The sequence below is a fragment of the Liolophura sinensis genome, chromosome 6, assembly GCF_032854445.1.
Source record: "Liolophura sinensis isolate JHLJ2023 chromosome 6, CUHK_Ljap_v2, whole genome shotgun sequence".
NCBI classification, from domain to species: Eukaryota; Metazoa; Mollusca; class Polyplacophora; order Chitonida; family Chitonidae; genus Liolophura; species Liolophura sinensis.
The window spans coordinates 79228807-79246612 of record NC_088300.1 but is presented as its reverse complement, the minus strand read 5'-3'; the positions used below and the strand labels follow the sequence as shown (position 1 = coordinate 79246612).

General features: G+C 38.1%; 1 protein-coding gene across 2 annotated transcripts in view; it reads left to right on the top strand.

The window, feature by feature from the left end:
- Nucleotides 1–17806, top strand: part of LOC135468797 (uncharacterized) — a 41101-nt gene that overhangs the window by 8408 nt on the left and 14887 nt on the right. For both annotated transcript variants that reach the window (XM_064747220.1, XM_064747221.1), the window contains exons 4-14: nucleotides 796–902; nucleotides 1952–2175; nucleotides 4069–4249; nucleotides 4544–4669; nucleotides 10289–10424; nucleotides 13836–13987; nucleotides 14380–14505; nucleotides 15116–15218; nucleotides 15609–15769; nucleotides 17097–17198; nucleotides 17689–17805. In XM_064747220.1, coding sequence (XP_064603290.1) covers nucleotides 796–902; nucleotides 1952–2175; nucleotides 4069–4249; nucleotides 4544–4669; nucleotides 10289–10424; nucleotides 13836–13987; nucleotides 14380–14505; nucleotides 15116–15218; nucleotides 15609–15769; nucleotides 17097–17198; nucleotides 17689–17805 — 1535 coding nt within the window. The remainder of the gene's footprint in view (nucleotides 1–795; nucleotides 903–1951; nucleotides 2176–4068; nucleotides 4250–4543; nucleotides 4670–10288; nucleotides 10425–13835; nucleotides 13988–14379; nucleotides 14506–15115; nucleotides 15219–15608; nucleotides 15770–17096; nucleotides 17199–17688; nucleotide 17806) is intronic.

Genomic DNA, 17806 nt, shown 5'->3' with positions numbered 1-17806 from the left:
GTTTACAATTGTTCAGGCATGGATGGCCACTCTGTTTATGGGAGGAAATTTTGGGCAGATTTGCTTTGTTTGTGAAAAAGTGTTTTATGTGCATGAAGTTACATATTCCAGTAGGTTTGAGAATATTGGACTTAGTTCTGTTAGTTGCACGTAAGTTGTTATAATGACTTGGGGATGTAATATTGTCATCACTACTACTGCGTGGTCATTGTATATGAGAATTGTTCTGGGAAGTTATTCATCTCAGCAATATGGTTTATTCTCTGGAGTAAATGCAGGAATCTGGTGCAACAATATTAAAGTAAAAGAAAGCTAAACTATGAAGTAAGGCTCATTATACAGACAGGTGAAAACTTTGCGTAAAAGTACTTTCATTTTTTTTTTTCCGATTTTTTAAGAAAGGCACTCAAATATTTCAGTACTGTGGTGGGCTTTATGGACCATACTGATGGTATCTAGAAACTCTGACGTCACATCAGCTTTTTTTCCTGATCTTCACCAGAAGGAAGGGACGTTTGGGAACATTATTTCAGTAATCTTTTAATCCTGTGACGTCCGAGTCCCTAACCTCTGGTGGTACAGTCCATAAAGCCATTAGCTTTATTAGTATTAGAATTCAAATGGTTGAGCTCCTTTGACCATTTTCACGAAAATCTAAAAAAAAAATGAAAGTATAGTTATCCATAGTTTTAAGAGGTCTATTTAGTGATGCCTACCTTGATTTTTAGAGGTCTTCTACTTTAAATAATAAACTTGTGAAATTCTGTGGGATAAAGTATCATACTTTCTCTTCAGACACTCCCCGCATTGGGGTGAAGGCAAAGAGCGGCCTCAGCCTGGGGTTCGTATTTGTGGACTATGACTGTGCAGTGGATCAACTCAGGGAAATAGTGGAAAGTCAGGTAATCCACTAATTCTTCACTAGTATCGATTTGAGCCCATAATGGATGACGTTGAAGTTCCGATTTATAACACTGACATCTCCGGCCACTCTTCAGATTCTGAGTTGTCAAATTTGATTTTTACCCGGGCATTTCCAACTGCACTGGCAGTATGGACTAATAAGCTACAGCTTACACTGTACATTTCATGTGTTTATCTGAAATTGTAACATTTTAATTCACTTTTTTTCCCTCTGTCAGCATCACAGTAAATATTCTATTCCCTAAGGTATTCTAAATTCATACCTATATGCAAAGACAGATGTATCCTATTGTAGCACAAAGAAGAGCCAGTGCCTATATCGTCGTGTACAGTGTAAATGTGGACATCAGCATTAGTGTACAAATATTTGCTAGTTGTCAGTTTTAAGTTCAGTTAAGCTAAGGTTTTAGTGAACTTCAGCCTGCATAGTAGCCAAATATTTCGAGTGCAGCTTTATTCCTCTCTCAGCTTTCAGATAAAAGACGGCTATAGCAGATACGGCTGTTTTTGTTGCGTACAAAAAATCCATGCCTTCCTGAGGGTCAAATTGTCTGGAAACTTGAAAAAAAAATAACCTCAGGGTTCTTTGATGACCTGTTTTTACAACCATGTAGCAAGCAGCAAACAATTTCGTGGAGAAATTTCGATATGTTTGTGGTCACTCTTGTACCTTATTTTAACACTGAACTATAAAATGCCTGGACTTAGATGAAGTAATTCGGTGGAGACTCGGTGGAGAAGTGTTGGTGGAAAAAATGCATAAAACTAACCAATTTTTTTTTAGTGTCATATTACTCCGATTAATATACCCTTTTTTACTATTTTTTAAAACTCAATTTAACCATATACACAGTTGTAGCTACATGTAATTATGAGTAAATGATAAATCTGGACACTAATCCTTTAAGCATGTGTGACACAGTGCCTTAAGGGAAAACCATACAGGAAAGAAAATATATGATTTCAAACTATGGCTTAAATGTTCTGATAAACTTGGATTTCATGTACTTTGATGGTTCTGTTTTAGTTGCCTTTCTTTCGTGGCATGTCCACCAACTACCAGTTCCTTGACATGAACACATGGCCGATCAGTACAGCTCAGGAAAAGGAATTGACTGTATTAGACATTTTGAATGGCTCCTGTATCCATGTATGTACAGATGTCAGTATTCGTGCTACGCTGGACTTTCAAACCAATTCCAGAGACAGCTTTAACAGTGATGTCGGACCCGCCCCCAAGAGGTTAAGAGGGTAAGTCAGACTGTCAGTCAGACTTTCTGTCTGAGTGCTTGCTTGTAGATTCCATTTGTCCATCATTTATGTCTCAGTTGTTGTTGGTAAAGCAGTCGGTAGGAGGGTGTTGGGATATATTGTCTGCGTATAGAATTGAAGCTTCTATGTAGGTTACGCAAGCGCAATGATTTTCCTTACTGTTTATGTAGTCAATTTGTCAACGTCAGCCTCAAAAATGTATACGCCCTAGCGCCATAGCTTGCACTTTTCTCTACAACACATCGAAAAATCAGCCTACGTGAAGCATGACCACAAGATATTTTATTGAGCTATGGTCATCATAGCATTTTGTTGCCTTCGTGACTCCCAGAGGATGGGTATTAACACAGGGCAAAATGTTTTCAGTTCTATCCAAAACAGACAAAATTCTGACATAGTTTTAACTAGGTGCAAAATAGCAGTGCAGAAAACTATAGTGTGTGAACAACCTAAAATGTCTGTGTGATAGTATTACACCGTTGTCCTTCACTCTTTTGTTCAGAGGCAAATCTTGGACCGAATTGCTCAAATTGCCAGTATGTAAACCTGTAGCATTGTGTGAGCTGTGTATGTGCCATATAATCTCCAACATAGATACATGTGCATGACATGTTCAATTTACAAGTACTTGCTGCTAAAAAAAAAGATACAAACATGGGAGAAATACTGTAAATTCCTTTTTATTCTCGTGGTACTAACATTCGCAGATTTCGCGGCAAACACATTTCCGCGAAAAAAAGTGCTATCGAATATAAAACCCATGTAAGTAATTTATTAATGTAGCGTGCGTTATAGTTATAAATTTGTTAACAAGCACTACATTTCTAATAATTTTTCAAACATGTTAATTTGAAATACCTAATTAGAATGTATTTTGGTTTTCACAAATCCAGCTTAATTGATCGTCAGTTAATCTGGCTTTCTTTTAAGGAGGCTAAGCTAATCATGTCTAATTATCGTCTAATTATCGCCACATTGCAACGTTGTTGTTAATTTATTGCTGTGGTTAGGGACATACAAATCGATAATTTGTACTGGGCGTGTGTATGTGATACGATATACATACGATGAGAAAGGCTGTTTTTTTATTGACTGTACTTGCCTTCCAGTCAGATCACCTTTCCGACAGGCCCGATACATCGCTCGGGGGTTTGCACACTTCAAACTTCCATTTCATAATGATGATTTCTGAGAAATTTACTCAAATCTGTCACAGTTCACTCAAAGTTTCACTCACGCTGCTGATGCATGAGAATTAAACAATGGGATTTATTTATATCACATTTAATCCTTTGTCGTCTCCCGGAGTGAGTGACACAAATATTTTCTTGCACAGCAGGTAAGGGCTTTGTCTTATAAAGATTAACAGTCTTCAGAAGATTAAAAGCTTGGCAGGATTAACTTCCTTTGTCTGATCAAGTTACTGTACTGTTACAAACAAGTTTAAATGATAACATTGTTACTTGAATGCTTGAGTTGTTTTTTTGCTAGATGTTAAGATCCGCGAAAGTTGATTCCCGCGAATGTGTCTTCTTACCAAATCCGCAAAAGTTTATGCCTGCGATGTCTTTTAAACAATTAAAGTTACATGTTTTGCCAATGTGATTGCACATCTTAATCTGGCATACGCTGGATTCGCCATGGTTTCATGTCTGGAGATTTCAGTGCTTTCTGCCTTTTTTCTTCCACCTGCAAACTGAAGCTGAAACTGCTATCATATACATGAAAAATCCATGATTTCAATGTTAAATACAAACCAGATAATAAATACAACATGTTTTCAAGCCCTCAGTGTTGTAGTGGATATCAGGGTTCACTGTCAGGTTGATCATGAGTTGAACAGATGTTATTTATAGTGAATTTATGTTGCAGGGTGCGCGAGTTGTCATACAGAAGCAGCAAAGACATAGATCGTCGTCATAGCGATGATTCTGGCAGCACAGAGCAGGTTGAACCAAAGCAAATTCTCATCAGTTATGTGCGAGCGGAGGCAGCCCAGCATGCCCTGGACCTCAAACAGTACCTGTCTGAGTTTGGATATAGTGTCTACCTGGTTAGTTGTCCTCACAAATGTACATTTTCATTATGCAAACACAAACAGTAAGTTACTGTATACATCTTCTGTGTTAAAGCAAGATAGTGAACATGTGGAATTTTATTGAGAGATTTCTCCAGGTTGCCAAGAGCTAACATTTGACACGTCATGGTTTCAGTAAGAAACCCTAACCTAGAGTAACCATGAATATTTTAAACTACGGAAATATTTCAAGTTCATTGTAAAGCTACAGTCAAACTGTAATTAAAAAATAAATGTAGGAATCAAAAAACAATTTGTATCTACCTTCAGGACGTTCATGAAATAAAGACAGGTGTGGACTGGCAGGATTCCCTCAACTTTGCGGTGACAAATTGTGAGGTGTTTGTACCATTAGTGACCCCTAGGTACGGGGAGACCCAGTGGACTAACAGAGAGGTGAGTGGCATGAGGTGGTAGATTGTCAGGTGTTTCTACCATTAGTGACCCCTAGGTATGGGGAGACCCAGTGGACTAACAGAGAGGTGAGTGGTGTGAGGTGACAGAATGTGAGGTGTTTGTTCCACTAGTGACCCCTAGGAAGGGAAATACCCGGTGGACTAACAGACAGGTGAGTGGCATGAGGGGACAAATTGTGAGGTGTTTGTACCATTAGTGACCCCAAGGTACAAGAAAACCCAGTGAACTAACAAAGTGGTGATTGGCTTGAGGTGACAGATTGTCAGGTGTTTGCACCATTAGTGACCCCAAGAGAGGTGAGTGGCATGAGGTGACAAATTGTGAGGTGTTTGTACCTTTAGTGACCCTCAGGTACAAGTAAACCCATTGGACTAACAGAGAGGTGAGTGGCATGAGGTGACAGAGGTGTTCGTACCATTAGTGACCCCTAGGTAGTGGAATTACAGTGAAGTGAGTGGCATGAGGTGACAAATTGTCAGGTGTTTCTACCTTAGTGACCCCTAGGTAAAGGAGACCCAGTTGACTAACAGAGAGGTGAGTGACATGAGGTGACAAATTGTGAGATGTTTGTACCATTAGTGACCCCAAGGTACAAGAAAACCCAGTGGACTAACAGAGAGGTGAGTGGTGTGAGGTGACAGAATGTGAGGTGTTTGTACCATTGGTGACCCCAAGGTACAAGAAAACCCAGTGGACTAACAGAGAGGTGTGTCGCATGAGGTGACAGAATGTGAGGTGTTTGTTCCACTAGTGACCCCTAGGAAGGGAAATACCCGGTGGACTAACAGAGATGTGAGTGGCATGAGGGGACAAATTGTGAGGTGTTTGTACCATTAGTGACCCCAAGGTACAAGAGAACACAGTGAACTAACAAAGTGGTGATTGGCTTGAGGTGACAAATTGTCAGGTGTTTGCACCATTAGTGGCCCCAAGAGAGGTGAGTGGCATGAGGTGACAAATTGTCAGGTGTTTGTACCTTTAGTGACCCTCAGGTACAAGTAAACCCATTGGACTAACAGAGAGGTGAGTGGCATGAGGTGACAGAGGTGTTCGTACCATTAGTGACCCCTAGGTAGTGGAATTACAGTGAAGTGAGTGGCATGAGGTGACAAATTGTCAGGGGTTTCTACCTTAGGGACCCCTAGGTAAAGGAGATCCAGTTGACTAACAGAGAGGTGAGTGACATGAGGTGACAAATTGTGAGGTGTTTGTACCATTAGTGACCCCAACGTACAAGAAAACCCAGTGGACTAACAGAGAGGTGAGTGGTGTGAGGTGACAGAATGTGAGGTGTTTGTTCCACTAATGACCCCAAGGTAAAAGAAAACCCAGTGGACTAACAGAGAGGTGAGTGGCATGAGGGGACAAATTGTGAGGTGTTTGTACCATTGGTGACCCCAAGGTACAAGAAAACCCAGTGGACTAACAGAGAGGTGTGTGGCATGAGGTGACAGAATGTGAGGTGTTTGTTCCACTAGTGACCCCTAGGAAGGTAAATAGCCGGTGGACTAACAGAGATGTGAGTGGCATGAGGTGACAAATTGTGAGGTGTTTGTACCATTAGTGACCCCAAGGTACAAGAAGACCCAGTGGGCTTACAGAGAGGTGAGTGGCATGAGGTGACAGAATGTGAGGTGTTTGTTCCACTAGTGACCCCTAGGAAGGGAAAGACCTGGTGGACTAACAGAGAGGTTCTGCTGGTGACACATCATGATCCAAAATATTGAAGAAAATGTTGTGGTGAATATTTGTAGAAATTGATGATTGTCTACTTCTGTTGTCACATTTTGATGACTTTTTAGGCTTCCAAGCTGTAAACTGGAAGCGTTTTGTTCTTGTACTGATCATTATATTAGGGGTCCGTGCAGGTAATCCTGCGGGACACCTGTTGTTTTCGTTCAGATTATTATTATTATTAGGGGTCCACGCAGGTAGTTGTGCGGTACACCTATTGTTTTCGTTTAGATTATTATTATAACGGGTTCCAGCCATTCAGGCTTGAATCCCTATTGTATCTGTTAGGATTATTTGTTTTTATTATTGTTATTATTATTATTCTCAGTAAAACTGTGTTACGTTTCTAGCAAAAATGGTTAGGCCGAAGTTTATGAAATTTTAGGGTATTTGTCTGTATGACTTGAAGTTGTGCCTCCTACCTATCGGGCAGATAGGTCATGTGACTTGGCGGCTGTCTTGGATTTTGATGAAAACCTAAAAAAATCTTCTTCTCCAGAACAACTAATGCAAATGAGCTGAAGTTGTAACTGCATTTTAACTGCACAAGGCCTAGGTACATTCAGGCTGATAAGGAAAACTTTCTGCGTTGAAAATTATAGAAGCTTGCTTTTGGGTGAAAATGTCGTGTGACCCAAAAATCTGTTTTTTGCTAATAATTTTCTACATTTCCAAAAATATGGTCTGGCAAATAGTCCTATCTGTTCCTTTTTTGTGCTGATTCCAAATATGCAAATTTTGCAAAACTGGAAGTGAAGTCATCAAAACTTCAAATGGGTATATCTCCTAAACCAATGAAGCGAGAGATCCAATCTTAAGGCCTAACATTCCCAAGGCATACAGAAAACTTTTACATAACCAGAAGTGACGTCAGCAAACCGGAAGTAGTACATGCCCCAAAAAATAGCCAGTTTTTCAATTTTCAAAACTGAAAAACTTCTACAGCTAAAACGTCTCAACAGAAATGCCTGAAAGTTTGGTATATGATAGATCTGGAGATGTGATTTTATGAGTAAAAAGTTGGGTGACGCAACTCACATGATCTGGCGGCCATTTTGGGTTGAAGTGAAAATATTTGATAGCAGTTTTTTCCAAAACGCTATGTCCGATCGACTTGAAATTTAGCACACATAAGAGGCTGTCTGGACAGAAAAGAGGTGCAATATGCAGGCAAATTAGGCTTTGAGTAATACATATGATGTGACGTCATTGGAAAACAAAAAATTTGAAATTGGTAGTTTTTACATCTTATCTCAAGTAGTTTGACATCCTGATCACAAATCCGGTCTTATTTTTGCTCTGCGATGTATAGTTTTGTTGCAAATAGCAATCAAAATGCGAAAAAGTGCGATTTCTGCCATTCTTGCAGGTCACGTGGCAAAAAACTATTACAGCTATAAAGCTGAAATCACTAATTGCAAAGCCATATACATGTACTCTATGCGTGCTGAAAATCATTGAGCTGTGTTGAAAAAGAGGGGACATGCACGCCTTGTTCAAATGTCGATTTACTACGTTTGTCACATCTACATATACATGCTATACAGTGTACTTTCAATGGATTGATGACTACAAATAATGTAGACTTTCTAATAAAGTTGGTTATGTATCTATACATGGACACCATTAAGGTAACCAGAAGTGACACCACATAGGCCGGCAATACCGGCTTGAACCCCGGCATCGCTGCTTTAGCAGCTATATTTATTATTAGGGGTCCATGCAGGAAGCCCTGCGGGGCCCCTATTGTTTTCATTCGGATTATTATTTTTATTTATTCAATTTTGTCGGAAAGATACAGGCTAGAGCTTTTCACCGATTGACTTGAAATTTTGCAGTAATATTCCCCAGTATCTGAATTTCTGCGAATAGTAATTCAGGTTTTTCTAGGTCACGTGGTTTGGCGGCCATATTGGATTTTATATGAAATCGTTTAAACATCTTCATCTCAAGAACCACTGAACCTTTTTGAAATTTGATATGCAGCTAGACCTTTGGTAGTTACAATAAGTTTGAGAAAAATGTTTGACTTCCAGTGAAAACTTTTGAAGCTCGCCACTGGTCGAAGCTATGACGTCACAAAAAGTTTTGAAATTTTAAATTTTGATAACATATTCTGGTGTATTTCAAACCTCTGATTCCGAATCTGCTTTTATTTTTGGCATATCTTTGTAACTTTTTGAGATATAGTGAAAAAACTAATTTAGTTACGTAATTTCAGTGACCTGTAACTTGAGAACTATGGGAGCTAGAAATGTGAAACCAAAGTGTAGCCCAAGACATGCTCTTTCAGTAGCATTCCAATACCCTTTTTTGTGTAGAAAAAGATGGTAATCCATGTTGCTTTAACATGGAGTTAGATGGGAACTGGACTGGGTTTATAGTATTTTACTTTATCCTTTCCGCTCCACTGTCCATGATTTAATGAAATGGTTGTATGGTGACATATAACTATGTTGTCCTGTATTTGATGGCGTAGAATGATAGCTACAACAAGAAACGATGTGAATCCTGGCTGAAACTGCGGGGCTCAAAATTGATAGTGCTTAAGCTAGCGACACTGTTATTGCAGCTGTCAGTGTAAGGGAGACAATTTATAAGTAGCTGTGTTTACATTGGTCCTATTCTTTCCCTTTGACTGGTTTTAGGCGATATTTACTGCATTCAACAGGCACAAGTTTGCAATACAAGCCAGTTGCCTTTTGCGGATGGTTAGCAGAATGAGTCTTTAGCGTTAGTGTAGAAATATGTGTATGTTCAAAAATTTGAAAGTTCATTGTCTTACATGTGACTTGACAATTATAAGAGTTGGTTTGGGGACAATTCTAGCCCAAGACATACTCTCCACTAATCCTACGGGGCTACAGACTTAAGCTATGAATAACAGTTTTCTTGATAGAGTCTCTGTAAATGATGTCCGAAATCCGTTTTGCACTTAGATATAGCTATTCTGTCTACCGATTGACAGTGCACAGTGATAATTACGACAACAAACCATGTGGACCCTGGCTGAAACTGCTTTGTAGTTCTAGTTATTATTACTCTCGGTCTTCTGTTTTTCCTATAACTTTAAAGCTGTCTACACTACATACTTAGCCGCTCTGAGTCGTAATCTGTATGTGAGGGGTCAGGTTTTGGTATAGGCCTGAACTTCGACTGTGATCTACTTTTGCTGCCATTTTGTTACTTACTAAAAACCTTTAAAAATCTCCCTCTTCAAAACAGCTTTGTCGATTAGGCTGAAAGTTAGTATATAGATAGATCATGTAAAGATGCGTACAGTGTAAAAAAAATTTGCTGATATGTGCAAAATTATGGAAATTAGCCGATTAGCATATTTGTCAGGTAACAATGAACTTTTGAATTTGAATATACAAACTACCTTTCCTGATGTAATTTTGCCTCCTGATTACATTTCTGGTAACCGTTTTTTTTTCTTCGAAGAATAGTTTTGCGACAAATTGCGATGAAAGTGGCAGTTTTGGGAAATTTCGTAATATTTGCTTCTGCTGTGACGTTAATACTGCCTACGCTACATACTTAACGGTTCTCGGTCGTAATCTGTATGTTATGCGTCACATTTTGGCATATATTTGAACTTCGACTGTGACGTTCGACTTTTGCGATTAGGTTGAAATTCACCATGCAGATAAATCATGTACATATACATATAGTTTAAATAAATTGTTGATATCTGCAAAACACACAAGTTTTGTTGGAAGCCTTATAACTGCAAGCAGTTCTAGTTTGTATTGATTTATCTGTTTTTCATGGCATTTTATATATTTGATGGTTAATTATCATGTCTGATTATGATTTGTGAAATGAACGTTAGTTTATTATGGATCATTTCTTTGAAAACAGGTGAAGTTGGCAGATGTGCTCAGTAAATTTATTCTGCCGGTATCATTTATTGATGACTGGCCTCCCAGATGTCTCGCTATACAGTTTGCCACAACACAGTATATCTACCACCGCAAAGAGTTGCCAACTGGCGGAGGTAAGATTATATACGGACTTATATAGTTACGTTATTCGTTATAAGAAAGACAACATTCATCTATAGTTGTATCCAGACATCATAGTTCAGACTTTGTGACAAGGAGAATGTTTGTGCTAATGTCAGGACAGTTGTATCCAGACATCATAGTTCTGACTTTGTGACAAGGAGAATGTTTGTGCTAATGTCAGGACAGTTGTATCCAGACATCATAGTTCAGACTCTGTGACAAGGAGAATGTTTGTACTAATGTCAGGACAATTGTATCCAGACATGAAAGTTCAGACTTTGTGACAAGGAGAATGTTTGTACTAATGTCAGGACAGTTGTATCCAGACATCATAGTTCAGACTTTGTGACAAGGAGAATGTTTGTACTAATGTCAGGACAGTTGTATCCAGACATGAAAGTTCAGACTTTGTGACCAGGAGAATGTTTGTACTAATGTCAGGACAGTTGTATCCAGACATCATAGTTCAGACTTTGTGACAAGGAGAATGCTTGTACTAATGTCAGGACAGTTGTATCCAGACATCATAGTTCAGACTTTGTGACAAGGAGAATGTTTGTGCTAATGTCAGGACAGTTGTATCCAGACATCATAGTTCTGACTTTGTGACAAGGAGAATGTTTGTACTAATGTCAGGACAGTTGTATCCAGACATCATAGTTCAGACTTTGTGACAAGGAGAATGTTTGTGCTAATGTCAGGACAGTTGTATCCAGACATCATAGTTCAGACTTTGTGACAAGGAGAATGTTTGTACTAATGTCAGGACAGTTGTATCCAGACATCATAGTTCAGACTTTGTGACAAGGAGAATGTTTGTGCTAATGTCAGGACAGTTGTATCCAGACATCATAGTTCAGACTTTGTGACAAGGAGAATGTTTGTACTAATGTCAGGACAGTTGTATCCAGACATCATAGTTCAGACTTTGTTACAACATCAAAATGTATAACAGGTTACATGTGCTTATCAGAAACTATCACCAGTATAATGGCAGTGATAATTTCTCAACGTTTATAACTTATCAGAAACTATCACCAGTATAATGGCAGTGATAATTTGTCAGTGTTTATAACTTATCAGAAACTGTCACCAGAATAATGGCATTGATAATTTCACAGCATTTATAACTTATCAGAAACTGTCACCAGTATAATGGCAGTGATAATTTCACAGCGTTTATAACTTATCAGAAACTGTCACCAGTATAATGGCAGTGATAATTTCACAGCGTTTATAACTTATCAGAAACTGTCACCAGAATAATGGCATTGATAATTTCTCAGCGTTTATAACTTATAAGAGTCTGTCACCAGTATAATGGCAGTGATAATTTTTCACCGTTTATAACTTATCAGAATCTGTCACCAGTATAATGGCATTGATAATTTTGCAGCGTTTATAACTTATCAGAAACTGTCACCAGTATAATGGTAGTGATAATTTCTCACCGTTTTTAACTGATCAGAAACCGTCACCAGTATAATGGCAGTGATAATTTTGCAGCCTTTATAACTTATCAGAAACCGTCACCAGTATAATGGCATTGATAATTTCACAGCGTTTATAACTTATTAGAAACTGTCACCATTATAATGGCATTGATAATTTCTCACTGTTTATAATTCATCAGAAACCATTACCAGAATAATGGCATTGATAATTTCTCAGTGTTTGTAACTTACCAGAAACTGTCACCAGTATAATGGTAGTGATAATTTCTCACCGTTTTTAACTGATCAGAAACCGTCACCAGTATAATGGCATTGATAATTTTGCAGCGATTTTAACTTATCAGAAACTGTCACCAGAATAATGGCATTGATAATTTCTCAGTGTTTATAACTTATCAGAAACCATCACCAGTATAATGGCATTGATAATTTTGCAGCGATTTTAACTTATCAGAAATTGTCACCAGAATAATGGCATTGATAATTTCTCAGTGTTTATAACTTATCAGAAACTGTCACCAGTATAATGGCATTGATAATTTCGCAGCGATTTTAACTTATCAGAAGCAATCACCAGTATAATGGCAGTGATAATTTCTCAAAAATTATAACTTATCAGAAACCATCACCAGTATAATGGCATTGATTATTTCGCAGCTTTTTTAACTTATCAGGAACCGTCACCAGTATAATGGCATTGATAATTTCTCAGTGTTTATAACTTATCAGAGACCGTCACCAAAATAATGGCATTGATAATTTCACAGCGTTTATAACTTATCAGAAACCATCACCAGTATAATGGCATTGATAATTTCACAGCGTTTATAACTTATCAGAAACCATCACCAGTATAATGGCATTGATAATTTTTCACCGTTTATAACTTATCAGAAACCATCACCAGTATAATGGCATTGATAATTTTTCACCGTTTATAACTTATCAGAAACCGTCACCAGTATAATGGCATTGATAATTTCACAGCGTTTATAACTGATCAGAAACCGTCACCAGTATAATGGCATTGATTATGTAGCAGCGTTTTTAACTTATCAGGAACCGTCACCAGTATAATGGCTTGATAATTTCTCAACATTTATAACTTATCAGAAACTGTCACCAGAATAATGGCATTGATAATTTCTCAGTGTTTATAACTTATCGGAAACCATCACCAGTATAATGGCATTGATAATTTTGCAGTGATTTTAACTTATCAGAAACTGTCACCAGTATAATGGCATTGATAATTTCACAGCGTTTATAACTTATCAGAGGCCGTCACCAGTATAATGGCATTGATAATTTCACAGCGTTTATAACTTATCAGAAACTATCACCAGTATAATGGCATTGATAATTTCGCAGTGTTTATAACTTATCAGAAACTGTCACCAGTATAATGGCATTGATAATTTCACAGCGTTTATAACTTATCAGAAACTGTCACCAGTATAATGGCATTGATAATTTCACAGCGTTTATAACTTATCAGAGGCCGTCACCAGAATAATGGCATTGATAATTTCACAGCGTTTATAACTTATCAGAAACTATCACCAGTATAATGGCATTGATAATTTTGCAGCATTTATAACTGACCAGAAACCGTCACCAGTATAATGGCATTGATTATGTCGCAGCGTTTTTAACTTATCAGGAACCGTCACCAGTATAATGGCTTGATAATTTCGCATTGTTAAAACTTATCAGAAACCATCACCAGTATAAAGGTAGTGATAATTTCTCACCGTTTATAACTTATCAGAAACCGTCACAAGTATAATGGCAGTGATAATTTCTCAGCATTTATAACTTATTAGAAACTGTCACCATTATAATGGCATTGATAATTTCTCACTGTTTATAATTCATCAGAAACCATTACCAGTATAATGGCATTGATAATTTCTCAGTGTTTATAACTTTAGTTTTCATTTATAGATCTGAGCCCTTTCATCAACGGTCACACTGGCAATCAGAACGATTCTCGAAATTGGCGAGACGAAGACGTTCGACATGTGGCCTTAGAAATTGGTCATCGTATCAGCACATTCAGAGAGACAACTGCCAGAGGACTTGTTTTGGTCAAGCAGGTATATTTATCTAAATGTCATATTTCTGCGAAAGGAAATTACTGTAAATTATTGATTGACTGAAAACAAACGGAATGATATTAATTGAGAACTGGCACCAAATTGTGTTAAATGTGAAATTTCAAGAATGTGATTTGATCACATTGTAATATTTCAAAATTCTGCCCTAAATGTTAAAATTAATGTTCTTCATGTGTATTTGGATTAATTACCTGAAGCTTAAGTCATTAACAGTGAAGTCAGGTTTAAATATGATGCCAATGCAGTACACACACTATACATGTATATGTATTTTTTTTTTATAAATTTTAATTATAAAGTAATTGAAATAAAATGACTGATTTGCTCTGGCAGATTTCACACTGTGTTGCCTGTATGTGTATGTGTTTCAGACCTCCATGCTGAAGAGTTACCCGTCTGGCTTGCCACTGGGAATGGAGGGCCTAGATGATGTGACCTCAGACCGGGAAGGGAAACCCCTTATCGTCATCAGTCTTCACCCAGACCAAAGCCATCTGGTAAGCATAGATTATACACAAAAGGGTAACATACATGTAGATGGTCTGTATTAACACAAATCTTTTTTGGCTATTTTTCCATCCTTGTGACAATTCCCATATTTCATATGTCACTTTGGAGTCCAAGCTGTAAATTGTTTTTCCAAATGCAGGCATCTGTCCATGGTATTCTGATGATAAATCTTAGACTTTATTGTAAGAAATGCTTGAATAATTTTCAGAGTAGTGCTTCTCCTTATTTGTCCATCTTTTCCTTGTACACAATTTTTAGTTGTGAAATTTGACGACAGGATAGACGCTCTGACGATTCTTAGGATAGCATTTTTGTTCAGGCACAACCATGTAAGTGACCAGCTATATGCCTGTGTTTCTGTTCAAATGTGTTGATTTATGTGTTTTATTTATTTATTTGATCGTTGTTGTACAAAGCACCCAGGAATGTTTCACTTATACGATAGCGACCAGCATTATTGTGGGAGGAAACAGGGCAGAGACTGGTGGAAACACATGACATAACTGTCCAATTTGCTACATTTTACTGGAGAGGACTGTTTAAATGCATGACTATGCATCTGTTTATGTAGATGACTGGCTATTTGTTATTTCTCAGGGTAAAGAGTTGACAAAACTTCTAGAAAACCAAAATTATGAGGTCTGGTGTTCAACAGAACTGGACTTTGCCGAGGATGACACCATCCGACTTAGTCAATCAGGTAGGGTAATCAGGTCTTCATATCGTGATATTTTAATCATACAGCATATCCGTGTCAGTTTTGATACACTTTTGTAACAGAACAAAATGTGGATGAAGCTTGGACACATTTCAGATACAAACATTTACCTATTAGATTGGCTTGCACCATCATTGACTGGTTAGTTTTAAGCCAATGAAATACAGTATAAGTCTTAAAATTTCATACTGTAATATGTCATTTTTTAATCAGTAAATTATCAGTTTTGTTTTATTCCGTGGGGATGTTTTTACTTTCATACATGTATGTGGCCAAAACTTAATATAAGGTAAGTTTTACATAAATGAGTATGTGATTGGTTGATGTTATATCTGGATATCCAGTAGTAAGATGATTTTGCCTATGTTCCAGAGTTACAGTTGTTGCGATCCAGTCAGTCATCTCAGTCATGTGACACGACAGACTCGTCCGTGGACAGTCGCAAGCAGTTTCAGGAGAAGGCCAATGAGGCTGGTCTGGTTATCGTTGTCCTCTCCCAGTCATTTGCTCTCTCCAAAACATGTCAGCAGCAGGTCAGTTCTACAGCCAACATAACTATCCATATATGTTTAATGGATCATATTTTATTTTGTAACGCATTTTTCTGCACGCATGAAAAAAATAATAATGGAAAACATCTGCAGTTTTACATCATTTTGTTAAAATCTGACGACAGTGAACCAGAAAGTTACTATTAATGCATCCAGTGCTGATTCAGTATTCATTTAAGCCTTGGAAATAGATGTATTACATGTATTTGGTAATGTTAGAGGTTTGAAAGAATGTTACATTGTATCATTTTTGAAAAATGTTTGAAATGAAAATGTTATGAACCATATGATGGTCAGGTGTTGATAGTTAAAATGAACAAAGACATTGTGACATTCTTTGTGCAGAACAAGTACAGGTAACAAATAACTTCTCTAACGTGTGAAATCTCTGCTGAAGATTGTTGACTGCTCTTGTGACCACTCAGCTCACCACCTAGTTTACCACTCAACTGACCCCACAATTCAACACACAGTTCACCAGTAAGTTCATCAGTCAGTTCACCAGTCAGTTCACCACTCAGCTGACCAGTCAGTTTACCACTCAGTTCACCAGTATGTTCACTAGTCGGTTCACCACTCAGTTCACCACTAAGTTTACTAGTCAGTTCACCACTCAGTTCGCCACTCCGTCCACCACTAGGCTCACCACTCAGTCCACCACTCAGTTCACTAGTCGGTTCACCAGTAAGTTCACCACTCAGCTCACTACTCAGTTCACTAGTCAGTTCACCAGTAAGTTCACCACTCAGTTCACCACTCAGCTCACCACTAAGTTCACTAGTCTGTCCGCCACCCAGTTCACCACTAAGTTCATCACTAAGTTGACCATCTTGGTTCACAACTCAGTCCACCACTTAGTTCACCACTCGGTTCACCAGTCAGTTCAACACTGAGTTCACTAGCCAGTTCACTAGTCAGTTCACCACTAAGCTCACCACTAAGTTCACTAGCCAGTTCACTAGTCAGTTCACCACTAAGTTCACTAGTCAGTTCACCACTCAGTTCACCACTCAGTCCACCACTAAGTTCACCAGTCAGTTGTTTAGTCAGTTAACCACTTGCTTACCACTCAGTTCACCACTCAGCTCACCACTCAGTTAACCACTCAGCTCACCACTCAGTTAACCACTCAGCTCACCACTCAGTTAACCACGCAGCTCACCACTCAGTTAACCACTCAGCTGACCACTCAGTTAACCACTCAGCTCACCACTCAGTTAACCACGCAGCTCACCACTCAGTTAACCACTCAGTTAACCACTCAGCTCACCACTCAGTTAACCACTCAGTTTACCCTTGTTTTCTCCAGGTATATTATTGTGAGCACAGGAAGAGGATGATCCCGTTTGTCTGTGAAGAGTTCACTTTTCCTGGCTGGCTCAGTATGCTGCTGGGCAACACCACTTTTGAGGTAATGTTGTGTACCATTCAAAAACACTGTTGACTGGAAGGAAACTTGTTCCTAAAGTTTTTCATTTGATTTTGTTTTGCTCTTGGTTTTGTTTTTCTATTTCAGTTTGGACATGTTTTGTTATTTTTATCAAAGCACCTTCCTGCAGAGTGACTGTTCAAATTGAAGCCTCTCTTATGATGATCATAAAACACGTGTTTGGTGTGTTATTTTTTCCAGCTAAAATTATCAGATCCGTTTTTGTTTTTTATTTACTCTTTTTTGTTCAAGTCAGATTGATTATAGCTGTAAAATGTCTATAAGGAGCAGTTAGACAAGAGTCATGGTTTTACATATGATACATTGTAAAATTGGATATCGCTATTGATACATGCATGTCACTAATTCAGACTATCCCATGGTTAATACTGTTCACTAAGTTGTCTCCCTTTTAAAAAGGTGAAATCACACATGTTGATGTATCAAATTTGGTTGACATTTTTGTCCATAGACCATGAAGAACCCCAGTTACAAGGAAAGCCTGCTGTCTCGTGTCAAACAGGCTCTCGATCCTTCAGCCAAAGACAACCCCATGGACGAGATCAATGAGGCCAGGCTCATGCAGTTTG